This window comes from Pan troglodytes, chromosome 8, assembly GCF_028858775.2.
Source record: "Pan troglodytes isolate AG18354 chromosome 8, NHGRI_mPanTro3-v2.0_pri, whole genome shotgun sequence".
In the NCBI taxonomy this organism is placed as follows: Eukaryota; Metazoa; Chordata; class Mammalia; order Primates; family Hominidae; genus Pan; species Pan troglodytes.
Genome location: NC_072406.2, coordinates 141,859,931 through 141,882,500, shown reverse-complemented (window position 1 = coordinate 141,882,500; position 22,570 = coordinate 141,859,931). Strand labels below are relative to the sequence as shown.

Genomic DNA, 22,570 nt, shown 5'->3' with positions numbered 1-22,570 from the left:
ATTTCAAATGCACTAACATTACCTGTAAAACATGAATGTGCATTTATGACGACAAAAGAGACGAAGGTTAACATTCTCTTTTGGAGCAGCACACATCCAGCTAATGACTACAGTGGAAATAAAAATTTAGAAACATATTTAAGTGTGTTTTTTACTTTAAAACAGAGAGAAAATTCCTATTTTTCAAAGCCCATTTAAAATGAAAATTTATTAAAGGAAGCAATGATGCAATTTACATTTCCTCACAGGCAGAAACCTGGTTACTTCTACTTTTTGAGAAGTCCACTCAAGGCCAACGCCAGGACACTGCGGAAAATCCTTCTAAAGGCATTCACACAATTACGATGCCTTAATTTTTAACAGAAGCCATCACTGATTTACTGTTTAATTACTTCACCAGAGTTAAATTATATTTGAATGCGAATATTCTCCCATAAAAGCAGCACTCATAATAATTTTACATATTGCAAGTCCTGCTTATTGTAGTAGAGACCCTCGTTATGTCCACCAAGGTTTGGAAGTGGCTGACTCTCAAACAGTCCTCTTGGTTCCCTCTCAGGCTTGGTCAATTACTCTGTGTGAGGGCTGCTTCCTTTACCCCCGACTCATGGGAACTAAGGACCTGGCCACCTCTTACATTCAGGATAAAACTCTCACCTAACTATGCTTCTGCTACAGGCATTGTGGGATCGCTGATTAGTCAGAGGGCTCTGCACAGGGACACCATGAATTTCCTGGGATTCAGCAGGCCGTGGTTCTGTTCCAGCCACTGCCAGTGGACCAGGAGCCGAGCACCCCTTTCCTAGGAGAGGGGCTGGCGTTTCCTCAACGGCAAAACATTCCTTTAATGCGCACAGTTTTTAAGTCTCAAACAAAAATAGCTATTAAATTAGGAATGTTAGGCTTAGTAGAGGGTAAAGCACACAGCAAAAGCATTCATAAGAGCTACATCCATTTTGATAAATTCCTTTAGAACAATAATTCTCAGAAACAGGGTATGTGTGTGCGTGTGCCCATGCTAAGGTTTTAGTGTATCTTGAGGAGGGGTAAGAAGTATAAAAATTTGTAGGTAGAATATTATAAATGAAATGTCTAGAGGATTCCGATATATATCCCCCAACCCCATTGAATGAACTGAGATATGAGTAACTTGAAAAAGGAAAGTGCTTGAATGAATCATTGTTGAAACTTTAATAACTCTCTCCTAGCCCAAGATGTTGTTCATAGTATAAACAGCAAGAAAGTACTCATGACAATTGCTAGGTAGGAAACTGCATATTCAAATATGAAACAATGAACTAAGACACAATCTGAACCTCAGGTTCTTTGGCCCATGAAATTCACCAATATGCCAGAGTATAGCTGGTCAGCCAAGCTCAGGAGCTGAGAGTGAGGTGCTTCGCTGTTACTGGGCTGGCCTGGCCAGGCAGTCCACGGGGCCAGCCCATGCAGGCAAAGCCCGGGCAAACCAGGAGAGCTCGGGGCGCCTAGGGGCTCTGCGGGCATGTCCTGCTGAAACCAGGCTTTTGGATGCTGGGGCTGCGAGCCCCCAACCTGGAGCAGCTCTCAACAGCATTCTGGATTATCTGACATTCTTGTTCTGCTGAGGGGCTGGAGGTGATGCAGGTATTCAAATGAGCCAGGACGGGTGACGGGAGCCCACTCACTGGGAAGGGAACAGCATCAGTGGGGACTTCCCATGAAAGTTAGGCCGTGTGCCGGCAGATGAGACCCTGGGAACTAGTGGCATGCTCCTCCAGACAGCTCTGAAAGGGAAGGACATCGGCGGGGATCTGGTCTTCTGGACCCACAGGGGATGGGTTCTTGGGGGGCAGGGCTGGTGTAAGTAAACGTCCCCAGCACAGAAGACCCCTCACCACCTCCATCCCCACCAGCGCTCACTCTACCCTTGTTTCACACACATCCTACACTTTCACTGATCCCTGCCCTATTTTTGCTTTTAAACATTCCAGCTTTTCTCTTTGTGTCAAGTTTCTGAACCACAGAAATGCACTGGGCTTTCCTCTCCGTGGTAGAAATGACAAGTGTTCCTGGTGGCGGCCCCTGGTACTCATTCCAGACATCGGACAATCCTACTGGCCACCTGGAAACCCGCGGGCCTGCCATCCACTCTCAGCTGTGGATGGGTTCTTCTTCTTTTCACCTTTCCTGGTGAAGGTTCCAGAAGGCCACAGATCTTGATTTCCACATTTGCTCTCCAGAAAAGGAGCACAGCAGCCCTAAGGCTGAAAGAATTACATTTTTACCGGCTGTTTTTTCCACTTAAGTGCAGTGTTGTTAGCTTGTTCTAATCAATAAACGGGCATCGGAAGAAGGTTTACAAACCTTCCAGCTCCACCAGGTAATATCTCAGCAAGGTCAACAATATTTATGAGCCCTCGTTTAAAATCAAGGGGAATAGCGGTGGCCATCCACAGGTGGTTGCAAATGCATCTCCTATTTTAGCTATTCTCTTCTCTTTCAATTGGTAATTTTTTTTTTTAAGTTCAGGGAAAATATCGGTACAAAGTGCTGAAAGGACAAAGCCTGCGTGCTGCCGTGATCTATGTGGAAGCTACAAGAAAAACATCCCCTCTTGGCTGCAGCGCCTTTGTAGAAAAACTCAGGCTGGATCACGACTTATAAGGCACATTTTAAGAACACCCAAATGGGCCCTAGGACCCTCGGGTGAGGAGGGCTAAAATGCCTCTTTCCAGGGGAGGCCACCTACTTGGGCACCCATCAGGGGTGGGCTCTTTCCTGGATGTGAGTAGGCAGCAGGATGGGGTTGTAGGGGGCTGGCTCTTCAAGAAGGATTTCTAATCTTAAAGGGCTGTCTCCAGTGAGGACCCAAGTAATGATGCCACTCTCTTCTCCTCTCCTCCCTCGTCATCCTCTCCCGGGACATGCCCCTTCCAGGACCCAAGCAGTCCCCACTAGAAGCACCAGCAAAGAGGGCCCATCTTCCAGGACACGGTGGGAACCTTAATGAATTCACCCTGAAGGCCCTTTCCCTTAACTCTGGGGCAGGGCTTTTGTTAGAGGCCCTTTTGAAATGAGGAATTCGATGGAGACACAAAAATACAAAAATATGAATCCTTTCTGAGGCTCTGTAATAGAAGTTACAAAAACTTACTTCTACCAGCAGGTGTTAAAAAAGGGAGATTTTACTGCTGTCATGCAACTGGATTTCATAGCTGTAAGCCAATAGCTGTGACGAAGGAATTATTAAAGTATTAAATATTTCATTTAAAAGGGAACATTGCAGTCACTTTAGAAAGAAAACTCAGAACTCGTCCGTTGAACGCCTTCAACTGTGAGAAGGCTGGGGTCCCAGCTAGGCTCCCCACAGTCTCGCATGGGCAGCCCCAAGGCCTGGTCCTGCCTTGGCAGGACCTCCCTCAGCAGCCTGGGGTCAGCCATACCTGCTGGCAGGGTTTCCATGGGTGGGAAGGCTCAGGGACCTGAGGACGTGCCCAGATGGGTTCTGTATCTGAAAGTCCATCCTCGCTTTCCGTAGGTCTGCTTTTCTTGAACTCATTGTAAAAAGCCGCTTTTGGCAAACTAGGGTAGAAAGGATTTCTTGTAGCTGCATTGGCTGCTGACCTCTACAGCTTCTCCAGGAGGCACATTATTATATAAAGAAGCTAAACATTTTCATAAATAAACACTAAGAAATCAGGGAGTGTTCAGAGAAAAGTTTAAATGATATTTCATTATAAAAGAAAAAAGTAAAAATGTATTTCAAAAATAATGGCTTCATTAAATAAGTATTTCTTGAGGAAAAATGAATTAGAAATAAATACAAAGCTGACCCTTGCGAGAGGCTTATGGGAAAAAATTACCTCCTTAAAAAGCTACGTTGTACGACAAGATGCTAGCCCTCGGTCACACGGTAGCTAGAAAATGGATTTTGTTGACACTTTAAGAAAACCAGAATAGCAAACCAAAAAAGCCAAAAAACCCAAAACCAAGAAAACTTTGACTAATTTTATTTTAGGAAATGACCTGACTAAAACAACACTTGAACGAGAAATTAGAATATGCTTCACTGGACAGCTCAGCTTTCCTCTTAATCCCTTCAGCAGAACAATGAGGCTTCCTTCCAGAGCCTCAGCGCCCTCCCACTGGGAAATCCCACCTGTCCCAACCTCACAATGAGGCAGCCCCGGGGACCTCCGGACACCTGGTCGGGAAAGGCAGCTTCACTGTCCCTTGGCAGAAATACTTCAACAGCTACCTAGCTACTAACCTGTCTTTGGAAATTCTCCAAGATAAGAAGTTGAACCATCTGAAATTTCTGGTATTTGATAAGTTTTAACCTAAAAAATAGCAATTTCATATGGTTCAACGTAATGCATATTTTTGTGGTTAGCCTTAAAAAGCAAATCACAAACAGCATGTTCGTTCCAGAGAGCAATCCTGGAAGGTGAGGTGGTACCGCGAAGAGGCCGTGTGCAGGAGAGAGGGTCTTTCAGCAGCAGGACAGGCCTGAGGAAGGGATGAGGGCTTGGTACTGCGCAGTCAGAAGTTTTACCAGCCAGGCCTTCAGAAAGAAACGGTCAATGTGCTGGAACTCAAGGATGAGCTCAAATACAATCACATTTTAAAAAATGTTGACACAGACAAACCAGGTTGAAACAGATAAACCTGGTCTCAATCTCAAAAGTGAGACTATGGTGAAAAATGATATGCAAAAGTATGTTAAACATATACAGAAATTAAAATGCGCAGAAAAAGGAATTGGTCAAGGAAATGTTCATTCCACGTTACAATGGACCCGCTCCTCTCAGTCTGCAAAGCAGGTTGATTTCTGTTACTCCACAGCTTCCAGGCGGCTCTGATATGTCAAAAGACTTTTCCTCTAAAAGACCTACCCCCTCACTGTTGATTTCACTGATGTTACAAGATAACAACCTGGACAGAGAGCAAACCAAACTCATGCCAGACAGAGAGGGGCGTATCCACATCTGGGAGAACCAATTAACTCCCTGTTAGCAACCATCCACCATCCATCTCCCCTTCTTCAAACAGTAAAATCCATACACCTGGCCCCTGCCCAGGAGTAAACGATTGAGCTAAATGTTAAAAACCTGGCTTACACATGCTGTGGTGGGGAATCCCAGCCCCCACAGCAACCACTAACCATCCGCAGGCAGGCCTGGCCCAGGGGACTCCAGCCCCCACCCTCGAGAGAAGGCCCTGAGCTCAGCACCCTGGGTCTGCAGCCAGCCTCAGAGTTCCTAGAACACCAAGAGAGAAGCATGTGAGAGGCTGTCGCACTCCCACCCCAAAACTTGGCTGGAGTGGACCTCGTCCCCGCTAGAGGTATCCACCCGCACTGCAGGGCTTTCCAAGAGGGGCAGGGCCACGGGGGAGCCAGATAGCCTTTACCAGTATCCTGGCGGCTACTCTGAGGTCTTCCTGGTCACCAAGACCTATCATGACCTGCCAGCCCAGGAAGCAGCCTGGCCTGGCGTGGGCTGAAAGCCAGGGAGGCAGGGGTAGGTGTGGCCAATCCCAACTCTGCTTAAGCACTAGGGACTTGACTGAGAAGCCCCAGGGGCCCGCCTGTCCTCGGCTCTAGGAGCAGCAAACACTGCCATGGGCAGAAGTGAGGGGGAAAAGGCTCAGCGGGGGTTCAGTGCTTGCAGGGATGGTTTGGAGAGTGTCTGATTATTTCCGGTGCCACCTTCCTTGCTGGCCACCCCTGCCCTGGAGCTCCTGTCAGCAGCTGCAGAAGCCTCCTCCTCCGGTTCTTCCTGGCCTGCCTGAGAGCACACCACTCTCTGGACCCTGGTGAGACCAGGCCAGCAGGGTCTAGCTCCATGGCCAGGGCCACAATATGACTTGGAGAAAACTAACGATTTTCATGGAACTTTTGCCTCTGTGTTTTTCATGAAGTTGCCCAACAAACCTTAGGTAAACTTCAGGGGTTTGCAGGCTCATTCTCCCAGCCTCCATACGATTATGCAGATACCTCCTGCCCTGGTTTTGTAAGAGAACTTTTCTGTCCTGAGACCTTACATTTCAGCTCACATATTTGACAGGCTTAAGGAGAAGAAAAGCCTCTGGACAGCTCTTCAGCCTTGCTCCTCCTGGCAGGCGAACCCCCAAACAGAGATCGTATAGAGAAGAGTTCACCACTCTAAGATCCCCAAGCCCCAACTTTAATAAACAAAACCAATCTCTGACTTCCTTGGGCCATTCAGCAACATCCTGCCCTGTGCCCGGCCCGTCAGGTGCACAGTGAGCAAGGTCCCCCACACCGTCTAATTGGCTCACTGGCTTGTGGCGCTGGGGAGAGGTGGCCCCCAGCTGGCGGCAGCCCAGGAGGCTTTGGTAGTGCCTTTGTCCTGGCAGCGGCCCATTGGTGGGCAGAGATGATGAGAGGTTTCTTGGACGTTTGTGGTTCCATGTAAAGGCCCACCCACTCTAGCTTCCTACCTGCCCATCCTAGAGATCCCCACTGAACCCTTCTGGAGACAGTTCTGTATGATTCAGAGGACAGCAAGGTGCCTGGTTCATTATAGCTGCACAGCTTCAGTTCATTATGCACAAAACGTGCTCATGACTTCATCTGTTCGCCTGTCTGACTTGGTTAGTGAACTCAGGTATTAGCCCAACCTTCAGGGGTTTCTTTACCTGCTTCCCTTGAAAAGTTCTCTCTGTTTTCAAGTTTGTTTTGTGCTGAGAAGCACCGCAGCAATTAGAATACTGTTAAGCTTACCCAGCAAATCTGATCTGAAATTCAAAATTGCTTTAAATTCACCACATCTAAAATCTCAAGGTAATTTTTCCCTTTAAGGATATATAAGTGTACAACTCCATATATACATCATATATGAATATACGTTCATTTATACACAAAAATGATTATGAAAAACTCACTATGCAAAATAAATTTCTGGCATGTGTCTGGAATGATTTTAGTTGCTGTAATTAATTTCTGTATTGAGCAGAGCCAAACACAAGCTTTAAAAGAAATGTCTGGGAAATGTTTTAGGTTATCACAAGCCTTAAGCAGGCTACATACAGGTAAGTTCTCAAGCCATCTCTTAAGAAAGAATATATCTAACTCTGGTACGTTTGAGAAATTAAATGTAAAATTATCTGAGAAGCTCCAATGCTGCTACGTGCTATGATGTAAGTGTCACCAACAGAGTGTATGGAAATAGCTAAATGTCCACGCACAAGTCTCGTTTTCTGTGCTGTTGGCAAGCAGATAGTTGAAGTTCACAATAAGCTTATTGAAAAATTTACTGCCATTCAGATGTGTTCCTATTTAAACCTTTCAGCCAGCGAGAGTCAAGAGTCGATCTGCATGCATCATTTTTATTGCCTTTGCCAAGAATTATGCGACCCTGTGCCAAAACTAACACAAGCGCTGGAGTGGGTGGAGGCGGCGAACCCCCATCCCTCCAGCTCGGCCAAACGCTGCCTCTGTTTAGCTGATGTAAAAATACCAAGTTGGTGTACTCAATAAAAGAACTGTGATGTCAGCGATCGTTAATAAGTCAAGCTCCCCAAAGGAAACACCGCAGATGGCTTAGTTACCGACCTTGCTGGAAAACGGGATGGTGAAGAGCCGGCACGGGGAACTCTTCGATAGCCTCGGGCTGGTGGAAATAGGCATTCAGCCAGGCTGCGCACTGCATCAGGGGCTCCAGACCTCCGAGAACTGCAGCGGGGGCTGGGACCTCCATGGCACTGCAAAAGTGAGAACAGGGGCTTAGTAAACCTCTGGGCCCTACCTCCACACATCGGAAAAGCAAACACCTACTGCATCTAAACGGGCAAACACCTGTGGCTGCTTCACGGGCACATGCGTCTCAACTAGCTGTGCAGCAGAAAAGGGGACTGGTGAGGCAAGAACGCACCGAGGCCCCGCAACCACTCTCCACCTTCAGGCCTCCCAGGACATGTGTTCTGAGAGTCTGCATCACAGCGCAAGGCAACTCAAGTGACAGTGTCCCTTTGTAAGACTTACAGATGGCACGGCTGCACCTAAATTATCAAGCACTCACTATTGAAAACAGTTCCCAGAAATATTGACACAGTCATTAGACTGCACCACACAGCCTACCCCACCCCGAGTCCAACAACGCAAGGCCACATCCACGCGTTCTGCCTCCTCCATGGCCGTGTGCTGTGTTCAGGGATTCCTCAGGGTTTACTTTCAGTCCCCTGATTCCCACGCTCCAGAGGGCCTACTCTGTGTTTCCTTCATTGGTGAGTCTGTCCTCTCCGGGGCAGCCCTGTGCCTCGTGTGCCTGTGTCTACTTGGTTCTTTCTCAAACCTTCCTGGTGTTTGTTTGTTTGTTTGTTTTGAGAGGGAGTTTTGCTCTTGTTGCCAAGGCTGGAGTGCAATGGCTCGATCTTGGCTCACTGCAACCTCCATATCCCGGGTTCAAGTGATTCTTCTGCCTCATCTTCCCTAGTAGCTGGGATTACAGGCGACTGCCACCACGGCCAGCTAACTTTTTGTATCTTTAGTAGAGATGGGGTTTCTCCATGTTGGCTTCATCACGTTGGCCAGGCTGGTCTCGAACTCCTGACCTCAGGTGATCTGCCCGCGTGGGCCTCCCAAACTGCTGGGATTAAAGGTGTGAGCTACTGTGCGGCCCTCTTGGTTCTTTCTGGACACTCTCCTCCCTTTGATTTCCTGCAGTTTGAACCTGTACCTCTGGGAGTCGCTTCAGACTGTTTTGTGGCTGCTTCTGTTTGGGGTGTTCATTCATCTGTGGCTTCGACCTGGTGGCCCCTCATGGAAAGGATTCCCCATCTCCAGCAGGGGTGGATTTTCTGGGGCTGTGTTCCACGGACTGAGGACACGGCCCTGAAGGGGAGGTCTCCCGCTGCCACCCGGGGTTGTGGAGTGCATGACACATCCCGTTGTGATTTCAAGTGCTGTGGACCCCCGTGGGAAGCCCTGGCCCTGGGTCCGATTTCTTCAGGTGACTCCCTTCCTTCCTTCCCTGGCTCTCGAGGCCCCAGACAAACGGCATGCTTCCCCGGGACTTCCCAGGCTTGGAGCACCGAAGTTTTCTAGTTTCCTTTTGCAGACAGTGCTGCTCCTCAGGCTTCTGTGAAAAGGTGGGAAACGTCACTGCCCTGTGGATGCTGTGGACGCACAGCTCCCGCGGGCCCTTCACCCTTCCTTCCTGGGCTGCCTTGGGGGGCGTGCGCTGAGATCTACAGAATGTTTCTCCTCGACACACCCATGCTGCCCAGTGAAGGCTTCACTTGCCTGGACATGTGGCCCAGCACAGGTGGCCGATGCAGCCAGGAGCACCGTCCCGACTCTGTCCACACAAGGGATGCATGGCCAGTCCATGGAGAGGAGGCAACAGAGCCATCCCGGGCGTAGGACAGACAGTGTGAACGTAGACGCAGAGTGGAGGCCTCGGGGACTGAGACTCACAGAAAGGTGGGCAAGGGCTGTGCGTGTCAGGGCGGGAAGGGCACTTTGTCCTATGAGTGCAGCCCACAGTGTGACTGGTGGGGGCTGGGGGCCCCTGGCCAGAGGCAGAAGGCACTGCAGCTGCCCTGAAGCAGGGCTGCAGCAGTAAGAACATGGCAATGGTGCAGGGAAGAGCTGGAGGAGGACCATGAAGCTGGGGTCAGGGATGACTCTCAGCTCCAACCCCAGCCCTGTGCGGATTCGGCCTGTCTGCCCGGCCCTGTGTGGATGGGGCTGTTGCCCTGGCCCCGTGCTGATTCTGCTGGTCTCCCTGGCCTTGTAAGAATGAGGGCCTGTCTCCTTGGCCCCGTGCAGAAGGGGACCTGTCTCCCCAGCCCTGTGTGGATGGGGCCTGTTGCTACCGCTGGTGTCCAGGAGGACCACAGCCCTGGAGCTGCAAACAACTGGCATTTCACTTTGTATCACAGAATTGGAGGCTGTTTTAGAAAAGAAGATGTAGTCACAACTTCTTAAAACACCTTCACACAAAGAGCTCAGATGATCTCTGGAGCAATTAGTTCTCGCTTTTCCTGTGAGGTAAAAACCAAGCTTGTACAAATCTGAATAAAGACAAAAGTACATAATGAGGCAAGAGATAAAAGGAAGCCGAACACCTTCCTTATAGTTAAAAAGGTTTACTCTCTCATGCAGTTAAAGCGGAAATAAAGATAACTATAGCTTACACGTCTAGTTAAACAAACACAGCCTTTCGTGTATTGGGTTTGTGTTAAAGATGATACAAATTACTTTGGCTTAAAGTGTACTGTGGGCGGAAATACCCTGGCACATCCATTCAGAAAAGAAACCAGGGCCTCAGCAGCAGGAACCTCTTTTGCATTCCATCTGGGATACTCACATTTTAACAAGAGACAATTGAAAACGGTGAAGCTGGGATCTAAAGTTCCGGAGCTTCTGCCTGAGTAAATGCCTATGGTGGCGTTTCCATTTCCCCAGAAGACAGCAGACATGCCCAGGGGCACACACGGCCGGGGGCCTGCATCTGCGACATCTACAGTGCGTGATGACACCATGACCAAGCCCATGGGGCGGCAGGGAGAAGCTAAGGAGAGGCACAGAACTGCACCCGTGTTGTTATTTTCGTGTGGAGCGGTGCTTGCCTTCCATTGTTGGGGGAGACGTGGGGGAAAGAGACCCAGTGAAGGGTGTGTCCAGGGTTACTTCGCTTTGAGGTCCTGCAGGTGCAGAAACGTGCATGTCATCCGACAGCAGGGGCGGCGATGGAAGACCTCGGGCCAGTCTCGCACGCTGTCCTGTGCTGGAGGCTGGGTCTCTGGGCTGGAGCATTTTGTGGGTGTAAAAGTCTCCGCTGAGATCCTCGGGTCTTTCTAAAAATGGACCTTTTTGGGTGAGATGCACATAGGGTCCCCCATATACTGTTTTTCACGGTGGAGCAGGAGGGTGGTCAGAGGTTTCCAAGCACACAAATCCTGATGGTTTTAAGGAAGGAGCCAGAGAATGAAGGGAAAAAGAAGGAAGCTCACTAGGATGACCGACAGCCACGGATAACTGTGACCAGCAGTCGGGCCTGAGAACCAAGCCCAGCAGAGCCGGCTAAATGAGGCTGACCCCGTGGACACTGCGGCCAGACAGAACATGCCCCGGTCTTCTCCAAGCTGCCGCCTTACCCAGATCCCTGCCCAAGGGAACTCACGCAGACAGTGCCCTCATTCAGCCCAGTACCCTTAATACACAGGTTGAGGTCTCCCCAGCCCAAGCCACTGCCTGGAAACCCTTGTCGGTCCCGTCACAAAGAGGCCCTGGGGGAAGCCGGGCTCACTCTGCAGGCAGAGAATGGGCCTGCCGAGCAGGCAACGAAGTGGCCTCTCTCAGAGTTTCCTTAGGGGATGGAAGTGCTGTCTTCTCACTGCCCAATTTCCTTCCCCGTTAGTGAGGTCTGGCCACGGAGAGGAGAACTTCTGCTTGGCTTAAATATTATTCAATTTCAGAGACACATCTTCAGTCATTCAATTCTTGCTCTGCTCTTTGCTAACCGAATAAACAGTGTACTGATGCTATCTAAGAAGAACGATGGAGAAATATGTAATGTACTTTGCTGTCCTGATCCCCGGGGAAGGCGGCCGAACAGAGGGGTGGAAGCCCCGTGCAGTGAGGGTTAGCCCCGGCTCCCTCCCGAGTGATGCAGAGCTGGCTGCTGTCAACCACCACTGCCCAGACAGGAAGAGCAAGCGTGATGGGGCCCATGTGCCCCGACCTTCAACTGAGGAAACAAAACCCCTGATCCAGCCACCTGGGCCTGGCACCTCCTGCAGCAAGAGCTCAGCTGACATCTCCTTCAGGGTTCCAGGGATGGGACAGGAAGGGGCTGAGGCGCTGGGTGAGGGTCTTGTCTCCTGCACTACCTCTGCTGGTGCCATGAGCTGGTGTCCGTGGTGGCACCTGGGGCTGCAGAATTTGGGCTCCGAAGCAAAGGTGCTCCCCCGGCGAGGATGGAGTGGAGCACAGGGGCTGCCGTTTCAGTGGTGGGTGAGTTGCACGGTCCCCGGGTAAGACTGGGATGTGGGATTGGTTGGCAAGGCAAGCACCTCAAGGTCAGGGTTAGTCTTCAGGACTAGCGGGGTCTCGCTGGCCATCACACCCCGCAGATGGGGTTTCTCAGGGAAGCGAGGGTACACTGTGGGAGAGGGGGCATTCTACCACGAGAGCTGGGAGATTCTGTGCCCCCAGCAACTGCTCAGACTCCAGAGTTAGGATTCCTTCCTCATCACCCCTGAGCAAAACGGGGTGCACGCCAAGCCTCTGCCCACGCGGGCGTCCTTCCCTCATGCTGCTGAGGGAATTGAAATGTGAGCTGGCTTTCCTAGCAGTTCCCACTCTTAAAAGGATATCTGAAGAATTTTTATAGTAGTAAAATTCATCTTAAATTGATTTTTTATGCTTGTGCTGAAGATCTCAACCTCTGATTTACTCTGTAGTTCTCCTTTTTAACTCCTTCTCTATTGGCATTAGATAACTGTTCATGGGTGAAATGTAATTAAACAGCTTTGATTCTGAAGCAAGGATTTATGATACTACATTTAAAATGAATGGCATTAAACACACACATAAAACCAGATTTTTAAAGCCATGCCACAAATTTCCATTTCTACAGTAAAATGAAATTTATTCTCCTGCCCTGCCCTCTCCTCCGTCCCCGCCGTGCTCGGCCCTGGAAGAAGAGTTGGGGTGATGGCCTCTCTCACGGCGGCGCTTATCACGGGGGAGTTCCTCAGGCTTCCCCACTGGTGAACCCTGAAACACTAACAATTACGGGCTCCGTAGCCCACGCTCGTGGAAATCCCACGTCCCAGTCTTCCCCAGGGGCCCTGCAACTCACCCACCACTGAAATGCCGGCCCTGTGGTCCGCCCCATCCTTGCCGGGGGAGCACCTTTGCTCGGAAGCCCAAATCCTGCAGCTCCAGGTGCTGCCACGGATGCCAGCTCATGAGGCCAGCAGGAGCCAGTGCAGGAGACAAGACCCTCACCTGGTACCTCAGCCCCTTCCTGTCCCATCCCTCAAACCCTGCAGGAGACAAGACTTTTGCCTGGCAGCTCAGCCCCTTCCTATCCCATCCCTTGAACCCTGCAGGAGACAAGACCTTCTCCCAGCATTGGTGGGGAAACACTCAGAGCCCATCAGAATCGCACCTCCTCTAGGCCTCTCCTAGGACATCACGTGTCACCCACAGAATAATCCCGAGGCAAATATCATGACACTGGTGGCTTTCACTTTCTTTGACTTGGCACGAGAGGATGGTGGCTGGTGGGTGAAGCAGCCCAGCTTTGCTGGGCGTGTGTACATGTGACAACAGGGCGTCGGGCACCTTAACACAGCAAAGCTACAGCCATGTGGACCCGGCTCAAGGATTTCTTTAAGAAAAACACAACTGTTGGCAATGCCAGGGGTTCCTTAAAATCAAACTGGACGACACTGACCTGCCCTGGGTAGAAGCTCCCGGGGCTGCGGCAGACTGGAAGGCCCCGGTGATATTCTCCCGGAGCTGCCGTCTGTGGGAAGCTGCCCTAACCCATTCGCCTTCCCTGGCTTGGAAAAACAATGTCCCAGTGATGAACTGCCTTGCAGATTTATTTTGATTTAAATCTCCTTCCCTTCAACCCAAACCAGGGCACAGAAAGGTGGTTAGAATGTTCCAGCACAAACTCACATGAGCACAGCAGCTATTCCAGGGAAAAGCGTCCTCCCTACCTGCAAGAAGCTTCCTTTCAAGACACTGATATTATCAAGAACGTGAAGGGAGAGTGGCAGCGGCCCACCTGAGGCACAGCGGAGCTGGGGATGATGAGAGAAATTTAAGGGAAATGGCCCCTGTTGGACACGGGCTTCCTTTGACTGTGTGGGAATCCCACCTGGCCACAGACAAAGGGTAGAGGAAGCAAGTGCCCCAGGAGTCTTGATCTCAGCCCAGCTTGGCACGAGGAAAGCAGAAAGCAGGAAGAGTGAGTGTTCCTGGTACCACAGCTTCCAGGCTCTTCCCAGTTTAGAGTGCTCAACATTCTAAAACTCGACCAGCCAGCTGGGAGATTTGGGTATTCAGATTCTTGGGTGCCTTAAGATCCCACTGGCAGTAGAGAATCACTAAATGTCCATTTCTGAATGAATTCTACTCCCCAGAGACATTAACACACGATGTACTTGGCTTGAATCCTATTTGATGTAAGAAAATTGGCCAAGAGTCCTTCATAAGTTACTCACATCTGAGGCACCATTGGGCTGACCGTGGGACAACTCCAGATGGGGAGTGCTGTGTACCCTCTGCCTCTCCTGTGACCTGAACACCTCCTCTCTCTCTCCATGGACGACGTTTTCATCTTATGGTCTGGGAATGCTACCTGACCACCTGGAGGGTCACCCAAGGAAAGAGTTCGTTCCAAAGACAGGTGCTCCTCTGAGTTCCTCTGGAATCTGGCAAGGTGCCGAGCTTGGACGCAAGGCTTCCACGAGGCTGTGAAGGAGGCTGCATGGAAACCGGTGGGGATCTGAAAAGCTTTTAGTGGCCTCGCCACACACAGCACTTTAGATGCTCAGGTGACGAGCAACATTTTCCAAGCCCAGCTAGTAAGCACCTCACCTCCTCTGGCTTCCAGAACCTGGTGTGGAGGGCCAGGAGAGGCTTCAGGACTGAAGGGCAGAGCAGCAGACTCCGGGGCTCATGTAGGAACATGCCTTCAGCCAAAGATTATCCACGCTGCATGGAGACTCTTGCTAAATATCACTGGTAAATGCACGATTATGTCCCATTTAGAGATCTCTAGCAGAGTGTCTTGTGTTTGATGGATTTGTCCTGCATTTAATTATAACTTCCTGCTAAAGCTCAGATGTTTTCTTTCAGGGGTAAGATTGAAGAAAAGAAATAAACTATGCTACCTGCTCTCAATAAAGATCATTTTATTTTAAACAGGAGGCCGAATAAAACCTTTTGACTCTATATTTCAGAAAAATGCAGTGGCTTAATTTCATTCAATCATTTACTGAGGATCTGAAATGCATGTGGTTAGTGGTGAGAATACTGACTCAGGGCTGTCCCTTCCTCTGGAGTTGACAGCCGACTGCGCAGGAAGGGAAGGTGAGGGTCAAACACACGGGTCAACATCAGAAACAGCACTTCCGCCTTCCATTGGCCCCGATGTTTCATGGAGGCCCCGAGGAGGCTGCGAAGGAACATGGCAGTGACTGCTCCGTGGCTCTGCGTGGTGGCCAGCAACTGTTTGGGCACTATGACCATGTACGTTTGACAAAGCACATGCAGTTATTTGAATATTCTACAGTTATTTTAGGAAACTGAGTAGAAACAGGGAAAATTAAAAGTGCTGATGTTAGTAATAGGAAACATGGATCTCAACAGTGCAACTGTGCAAAGATAAAAAACAAACGGCATGCCAACAGGCTCATGACAGACACAACCGCAGCCTTGCTGGTCTCGAGCTGCCGTTGCTAATGACGATGATGATGATGGCACTGACCACACACCGTGGGCTGTTCTCAGTGATTCATGTGCTACCCTACTGATTTCTCACGCAACCTCAAGAACAAGATGTGTTCAACTATGAAAGGAAAAAGTGAACACGCACAAAACATCAAAAATACGCTTAAGTTTATGTAACAAACAATGACAGGTATGAGTATTTTTTTTTTTTTTAAACTTTCTGGTACAAGAGGGCCTCCCACTTACCACAGGTGAGTCTACTGATTGACTGTTATGTGTTTAGTTGTAGGGCCTATTTTAAAGATGCATTCTGTACAAAAGGACATCCTATAAGACAGGGAAGTAAGTGATGAGCACAGCCCATTCCTAGTGCAGAAGTAAACAGGAGGTCTTCCTGGAGAAGGCCGGGTTCCATGAGTGCTTGCGGGAGGGCTGTGAGGAGCTCCGGCTGTCAAGTCAGCAAATCTTTACTGCACTTTTACTGTGTGGTTCATAATAAAGGTGGACATAAATCTCACTCCTTGCTTTTATGCCTTCAACCCCATCCCAAAATGAATCCTATGTTTATGATCCTATCATAGGCCACCAACAGGTTCATGTACCAATGTCAATAATGTGAAGAGGAGAAAGAGGCCATTTAAAATTAAGTTAGGTTCCAAGTTACTTTCTGGGTGGTCGTAGGTATCTTGCTAAAACTGGATACCGATTTTTAACCGGCACGCTATGCCCTCAATATTTGGGGCTCAAATTAATGTCAGATCCTAAACAAAACCGCAAAGGTATTTACCATAGTATTTTAAAACACCCACCAAAAATACAGAGAACACTTTATGTAAATTTTCAACTCTTCCCCATAAGAACTATATATATATTTTTAAAAAAATAATTGATTCTTAAAAATACAGGAAATAATGAAAATATTTTTAAAAGACAACCCAAATAGTATACTTGGCAGATCAGAAAGCCTTAAAAAGCCTATTTACTTCCCCCGCCAAATGTTCAAATCATTAAAAGGAAAATTGTATTTTATCAACATTTTAACATATCATTAAAAGTCTCTACTATTTGACAGATGAAGATAAAAACACCCCAAAACTATAGATGAATGATCAGGTCCCTAAAGATTCCAAAACAATTACAGGATGCAGAGCAATCTAGTTAAATTTTATTCAAAAGCTTACCGCACTTGTGTTTTCTTTTATTTTTCTATCAAGAAGCCCATGAGGCTTAAGCACAATTCATTATGTATGAGACCCCACTTGCGGTGCTTGACTGTTGATTAATAGCAAAGTTTGCTGTATGTACATTTGCAACATTAGATGCATACAATATGCTAACTTATTCTTTCTCTGAAACTAATTATTTACAAAAATGGCTACGTGAGACTACAATTTATTAAATGCATGCATCCAGTCTCAATTTGGCCCCTAAAGACAGCCTGGAATGAAGATCTTTTACTTGATGTGACAACTTCTAGAAATGCTATTATTAATACTGTAAATGTGGCAAATAAAGAGTTCAAATAGCCTTATGTCTGTGTTGCACATGCCTTCCACCACCACGGCAGTGAACAGAGCTGCTTTCTAACGTTTTACACACACACGAAGGCACATTCTTCTTTCCCAGCTTAAATTAGTTTCTTAGAAATAAAGCACTTGTATATCTGTAAAGATATAAACTTTTAAAGAGTCATTCCATTAGTCTAAACAAATTGTTGAAACTTGCACAGAGTAGCTATTTCTCAAAGGATCTTTGAGGCTAGGCAACTGTGCATTATTAAACAGTTCTCTTCCCCAACCCTAGAGAAGAAGCCACGTCGATCTATACACAGAGATCAACACTGCATGCCTGGACATGGGCTTCAAATGGGGCATCTGGTCAACCGCTGGTGTCTGTCATGCAAACGCTATGACGCACACAGCCCAGAGCAGCAACCGCCTGCCCTGAGTACCCTCTGCATTCTGGTCTCTCTCTGCTGGGCCAAACTGCACACCTTGCAGTTTCCTCCACGGATGCCCTCAAAGCCTCTGTCCTGGCTTGCCCTGCCCGGCTGAGGGTGGGTGCCCCTGCAGGCTCTGGAGTGAGAAAGAGAGGACTCATTCTTTCCTGCACAGACCAGACATGGAGAGTCAATGTCCACGTCCACAAAAGAGGACAACAGTGCAAGTGGCCGCTACAGGCTACTGACCGCTTGGTGCCACTGGAGTTTTCCAAAGAAACCTGAGACAAGCACCTGTGTCTCAACCAAGAACCTGCTCTGGGATGTAAGAATTTAGGGGCAGAGAAGAACTGAACCACCAGTGAGAGTAGATGAGACGGGCACAAGATGACCGACTTTGTGTCATGCAATTTCACATCCTCACTCTCTCAGGAACACAGCCAAGGTCAGCCACAGGCAAGGTGGCTGACTCCAGAAGTTCCAGGCAACATGGCGCCTCGACGTCACATCTCCATTACACAATATGGCACCTTGGGCAGGGGTACATGAACACGGTTGAGGATCAACGCACTCTAGGAAAACAGCTCGATGCAAGCTCTCGCACAACACTGCACAGCTGCTATTTACTGAGTGCCTAACATGTGCCAGGCATTCCATTATAAGCTGTTCTATTTATTCCTCCCAAAGACCCTTGGGGAAGGTACCATTATCTCTATTTCTAAAATAGGAAACTGAGGTCCCGAGGTTATGTAATAACAACTTACCAAACACATAAGGGACAGACCCAGGAATGGAATGAAAGCCTGACTCCAAAGACCTTAGTCTGGGGCATCTCCGTGGAATTGAAGCACTCCAGCTCTCCTCTTTGAAATGGAAGCCAACCGAGGGCTGCCCAGGAGGGCTGTTCCAGTGAGCCCTGGGACAAACAGCCACGCACCATCCTGGGGCTGGTCCCAACTCTGCCTCCAGCCCTGGGCTCCGACCCAGCACATTCCCAGTGCTCAATCCCTGCCCACTGAGCGAATGGGTAGACAAGACACAAGGGTGCTGAGGCTCCTCCGGAGCACGTGCACTGAAAATACACCTACGTTTCAGATTTCATTTTTCCAATGAATAATTTGCTGAAAACCATTCCCTAGGGGGAAGAAAAACTCACAAAGATTTTCTAAACAGTGAAAGCTACATTTCTCTGCCTTTTCAGATTTTGTAGTAGACTGCAGAATAACAAAGTCTGTGAAAGCCCAGGAAATGGGCATCACTTCCAATTTTGCTTACTTTGATAGGACTCTGCAGTCGGAACCTGGAAATGCTGCAGGTTTGAAGACGCAGAACTTGGTGCGTTCTCCTCTGTGTCTGTTCCATTCCCCACCCCCGATATAATGCAATCGACTTCATGATGAGATGAAATGAGAAAAATGAAACGAAGCAGCAAATCCTTCAAGCACCACCTTCATGCTGTAACTGTAAATAGTCTGTTGAGTTCCAGCAGCCCCACTCGTTACACTAAGGCATCTATGCTGTACCTTCATTTCTCCTCTAGGCTTCTGGGCCTCTGGGGAGGAGCCAGGGGGTCATTAATAAAGGGGGAGTGAAGAGGTCCCAGTGAGGAAAACCTTGCCTCCCCCCGTGACACACAGCAGACACCAGCAGGCCCTGTCTGTAGGCATGCCTTCTCATCTACTGGAAACATACCGTAAGACCACGAGGACAAAGCCACTCCTGGGAAATGGAAGCCAGTGGTCACCCCGAATCATGACAAGCCCACATGCTGTCACATGGAACAGCCCGCCCCTCCCCCATCCACCGGAAGAGCAAAGTGCCGAGTACCCTAGAAGCAGAGCACCTGATAAGGCCTGCAGGCTGTGCCAGAGCTTGGGAAGCCACGCCCGCCCTCTGAGCTCCTCGCCTGCACGACTGTTCCATCTCCCAGGCAGGCAGCGGTTTCTGATTTGTCGTCTCTATTAAAGAACAGGCTTGCTTTCTCCTGTGAGCCCATGCAATGAGAAATAATACTTTTGGTACCAACAGGGCTAAGATGTACCTACCCCTAATTGACACAATTCATCTCCACACAGCTTACAGACTAACTCTGTCATCATGCAATTCAGAAAAAATTATTTTTTGCCTTAGCAAGAGAATATATCGTAATTTAAATTTAACAATCATAACTAAATGTTCTGAAGACAATACTTTTCTTTCCAAAAGGCATGGATTATATGAGGATTGACCTCCATGGGGCTCAGTCCCATTAACTTGTATACTTGGGCTCATTAATAAATAATTCTGTCACTAAATTACCTGTCTTGTAAATTGGTTTGTACAGTTCTAAATAAATAATAGATAGTTCCCTATTATCAAACACAGTGGAGTTTTTAAAAGAAAAGCACAGCTTATGGAATAGTACTGCAATTTTATCCGGGAACAACTTTCTCCAGCTCACTTCATAGAAAGCCCTTGTTTTGCCTGTTGATTGCTGCAGCTGGAACAAGTTAGCTGGTTAGCAGAGTTGAGAATACTGCATTTAATCTCAGACAAGTATCTTGACTATCCATCAGTGGCCAAAAAAATCCTCAGCAACTATTAAATGGACAGTTAATATAATTTTATTTTAAAACACTGAGGTCATATTTAATTTTGAACTGAAACTCTTAAAACACGCTTTCTGGCAAGGATATAGAGTAATAAAACAACGTTAACTACAGAAAAAAATCTGAAACTCACATTATTAAAATAAATCTTTTTTCCAGAGTACTAATATTTGCAAGAAGTAGATTACAAGAAGCAGAAAACATTTGTACTTTTTCAACAAGTGTCGTCGCTGGCACTGAAACTCAGGGTTTTCAGTTTAAAGGATGAAATCATGCTGGAGGCCAGAGTTCAGCTGCTGTCCCCCTCCCTTTCTCCTTCGAGCTGGCTGGTCTCCCGGCATCTTCTGTCTTCCTTCCAGGGTGCTCAAACTTGGTTCAGCTACACCCTCAGGTCTTCCAAGCAAAACTCTACCCAGCGAAGAATCCAATTATGTTCCAAAGCAGGAAAGAAAAGTAACTGGGGCTCAGAAAAGTCTCACAAGAACAAACAGGGGGGCTGGAGAGTTCTGAGAAGGGAAGGGGGAGAAAACATTTTAGCTTCGAAGCTAGCCAATTAAGATTCCCTTTAGGAAGCACCAATTTCTACTCAAAGCAGGCTGGCAAGTCCAATTTTGTATGCCTTTTCCTCCTCTTCAAAAATCAATACAGCCCTCTGGGAGGCTGTCATGCTGCAGGCAGGCAGGTCTGTGGACCGTAAGCTCCATGCCTAGGCCAGGTCTCAGCCCTCCCAGGGGAAGGCAGGAGGTGGTGTCAGGATTTTCCGGCAAAACAATACAGCATTTATTTCCAGGTGTTCTCTGACAGCCAGGACAAGGAAGAAGCCCTGGCATGCAAACCCCAGAGCCAGGGGCAGTGTTGCCAGGAGCCCTATGCCTTGATTTCACCCCCCAAACCCTTCAACTGGTACCTCAGAAGAGCAGAGGTGAAAGACAGGGAGCCTCCCCCTGAGAAGAGCTTCTGGGAACTCAAAGGTGCCATTCAACTAAGGCAACCAGCTTTATTTCCGTGGCACCTGACGCCCTGGGCTTCTCCTACCCCATCTTGCCAGCCAGCACGTCCTCTCCCTGCTGCCTGGACGTGGGGGCCACCCAGTCCCCAAGGACAGACTGTGGGCCTCAGGCCACCTCATTCTGAGCCACCTGCCCATGGGAACTGTGGGAACTGTCATCACTTTCAAAGTCCCACTTTTTTTTTTTTCTTTTTAGATGGAATCTCGCTCTGTCGCCCAGGCTGCAGTGCAGCGGCATGATGTCTGCTCACTGCAACCTCCACCTCTCGGGTTCAAGTGATTCTCCTGCCTCAGCCTCCTGAGTAGCTGGTATTATAGGCGTGCGCCACCACACCCTGCTAATTTTTGTATTTTTAGTAAAGATGGGGTTTCACTAGGTTGGTCAGGCTGGTCTCGAACTCCCGACCTTGTGATCTACCTGCCCCATCCTCCCAAAGTGCTGGGATTATAGGCCTGAGCCACCGCACCGGTCTCTCCTTCTCTTTTAAGCTCTGGTCCCAAACTGCTACCCGCTTCCCCAGCCAGGCCTCCCCCTGAGCAGACACACTGACCAAGAGAAGCCTCCACCTGCTGCCTGGACATGCAAACCCTGCCGCAGCCCAAGGCCTTGGAGAGCTAGAGTTATGCTTCCGGCCAACGCTGAACCCTTCTTAGCTTAGACCGGGGTAACTTGGGGAGCTTTTGAAAGGAAAGGATTCTTAGATGCTCAAGAAAATTCCAGTTTGAGAAACTTGAAAAAGGGGACTTCTTAAAAGAAAATACCTTTCAATTGCAAATTAATATTACAGAAGTGGCACTGACCTTTATAATAGTGAGATATTCATCTTTAAAAATGTTAACTGCAATGAAAACACTTCTTGGAAAAGTCTCCCAGACCCCACTGACACCTGGAAATCCTCCACCTGTTTGTATTCACATCGGTTCTCCCTTTCCTGTGGTCCCAGGTTTGTTAACATGGACTTACACGACCATCAGACAGGTACAGGTACAAGAATAATCCAACAGAGATTAAAACCCTCTAGGCAATTCCATTTTCCACCATGTGTTAATACTGCACTAAAAGTACATTGGTGGATTTTTCTGGATACAGACTGGGTGACACTTATTCCTTGCCCTGCTGGGTTTTGCCAGCAAGTGGCGTCCACTCTACAGAACTTACCGTGGTGCTGCGTCACTGCCCACACTGGGAACGACGGATGAGAGCAACCGCGAGGTCTGGGGCTGCAGCTGAGGGTGGCAGCTCCCTCCAGGCAGGCTTGCATGGACACTGCTCCAAAGACAGCCTGTCTCCCTCCATGTACATGTGAAGTGACCTCAGTTTGTCACAGGCCCGTTTGACCCTCAGAATGCACTCTGAGCTTCTTTCCCCTTCCTTCCACTGCAACCCTGCAGCTGAGGCCCCAGATGCCATGGCCACGCTGGGCCCACGCCACACCCGGACCCACAGGACCTCCTTGCTGCCCTTGCATCCCCATCCCTCAACGATGGGGCAGTCCACGTCACCACTTGGCTCATATCTGTTGCCACACGGGATTTTCAAGGTGTCCATAGTCAACATGCCTCCACATACCGAACTGGCCCACCATCTGTTTTTGTAAATAAAGCTT

General features: G+C 48.6%; 1 protein-coding gene across 5 annotated transcripts in view; it reads right to left on the bottom strand.

Moving 5' to 3' along the window:
- MGMT (O-6-methylguanine-DNA methyltransferase) overlaps nucleotides 1-22,570 on the bottom strand; it is a 303,731-nt gene that overhangs the window by 51,868 nt on the left and 229,293 nt on the right. For 4 of the 5 annotated variants that reach the window (XM_063782276.1, XM_001142341.7, XM_063782277.1 and 1 more), the window contains one exon: nucleotides 7,562-7,710. The exons of the other annotated variant lie outside the window; for it this stretch is intronic. In XM_063782276.1, coding sequence (XP_063638346.1) covers nucleotides 7,562-7,710 — 149 coding nt within the window. The remainder of the gene's footprint in view (nucleotides 1-7,561; nucleotides 7,711-22,570) is intronic. 5 annotated transcript variants of the gene reach the window in all.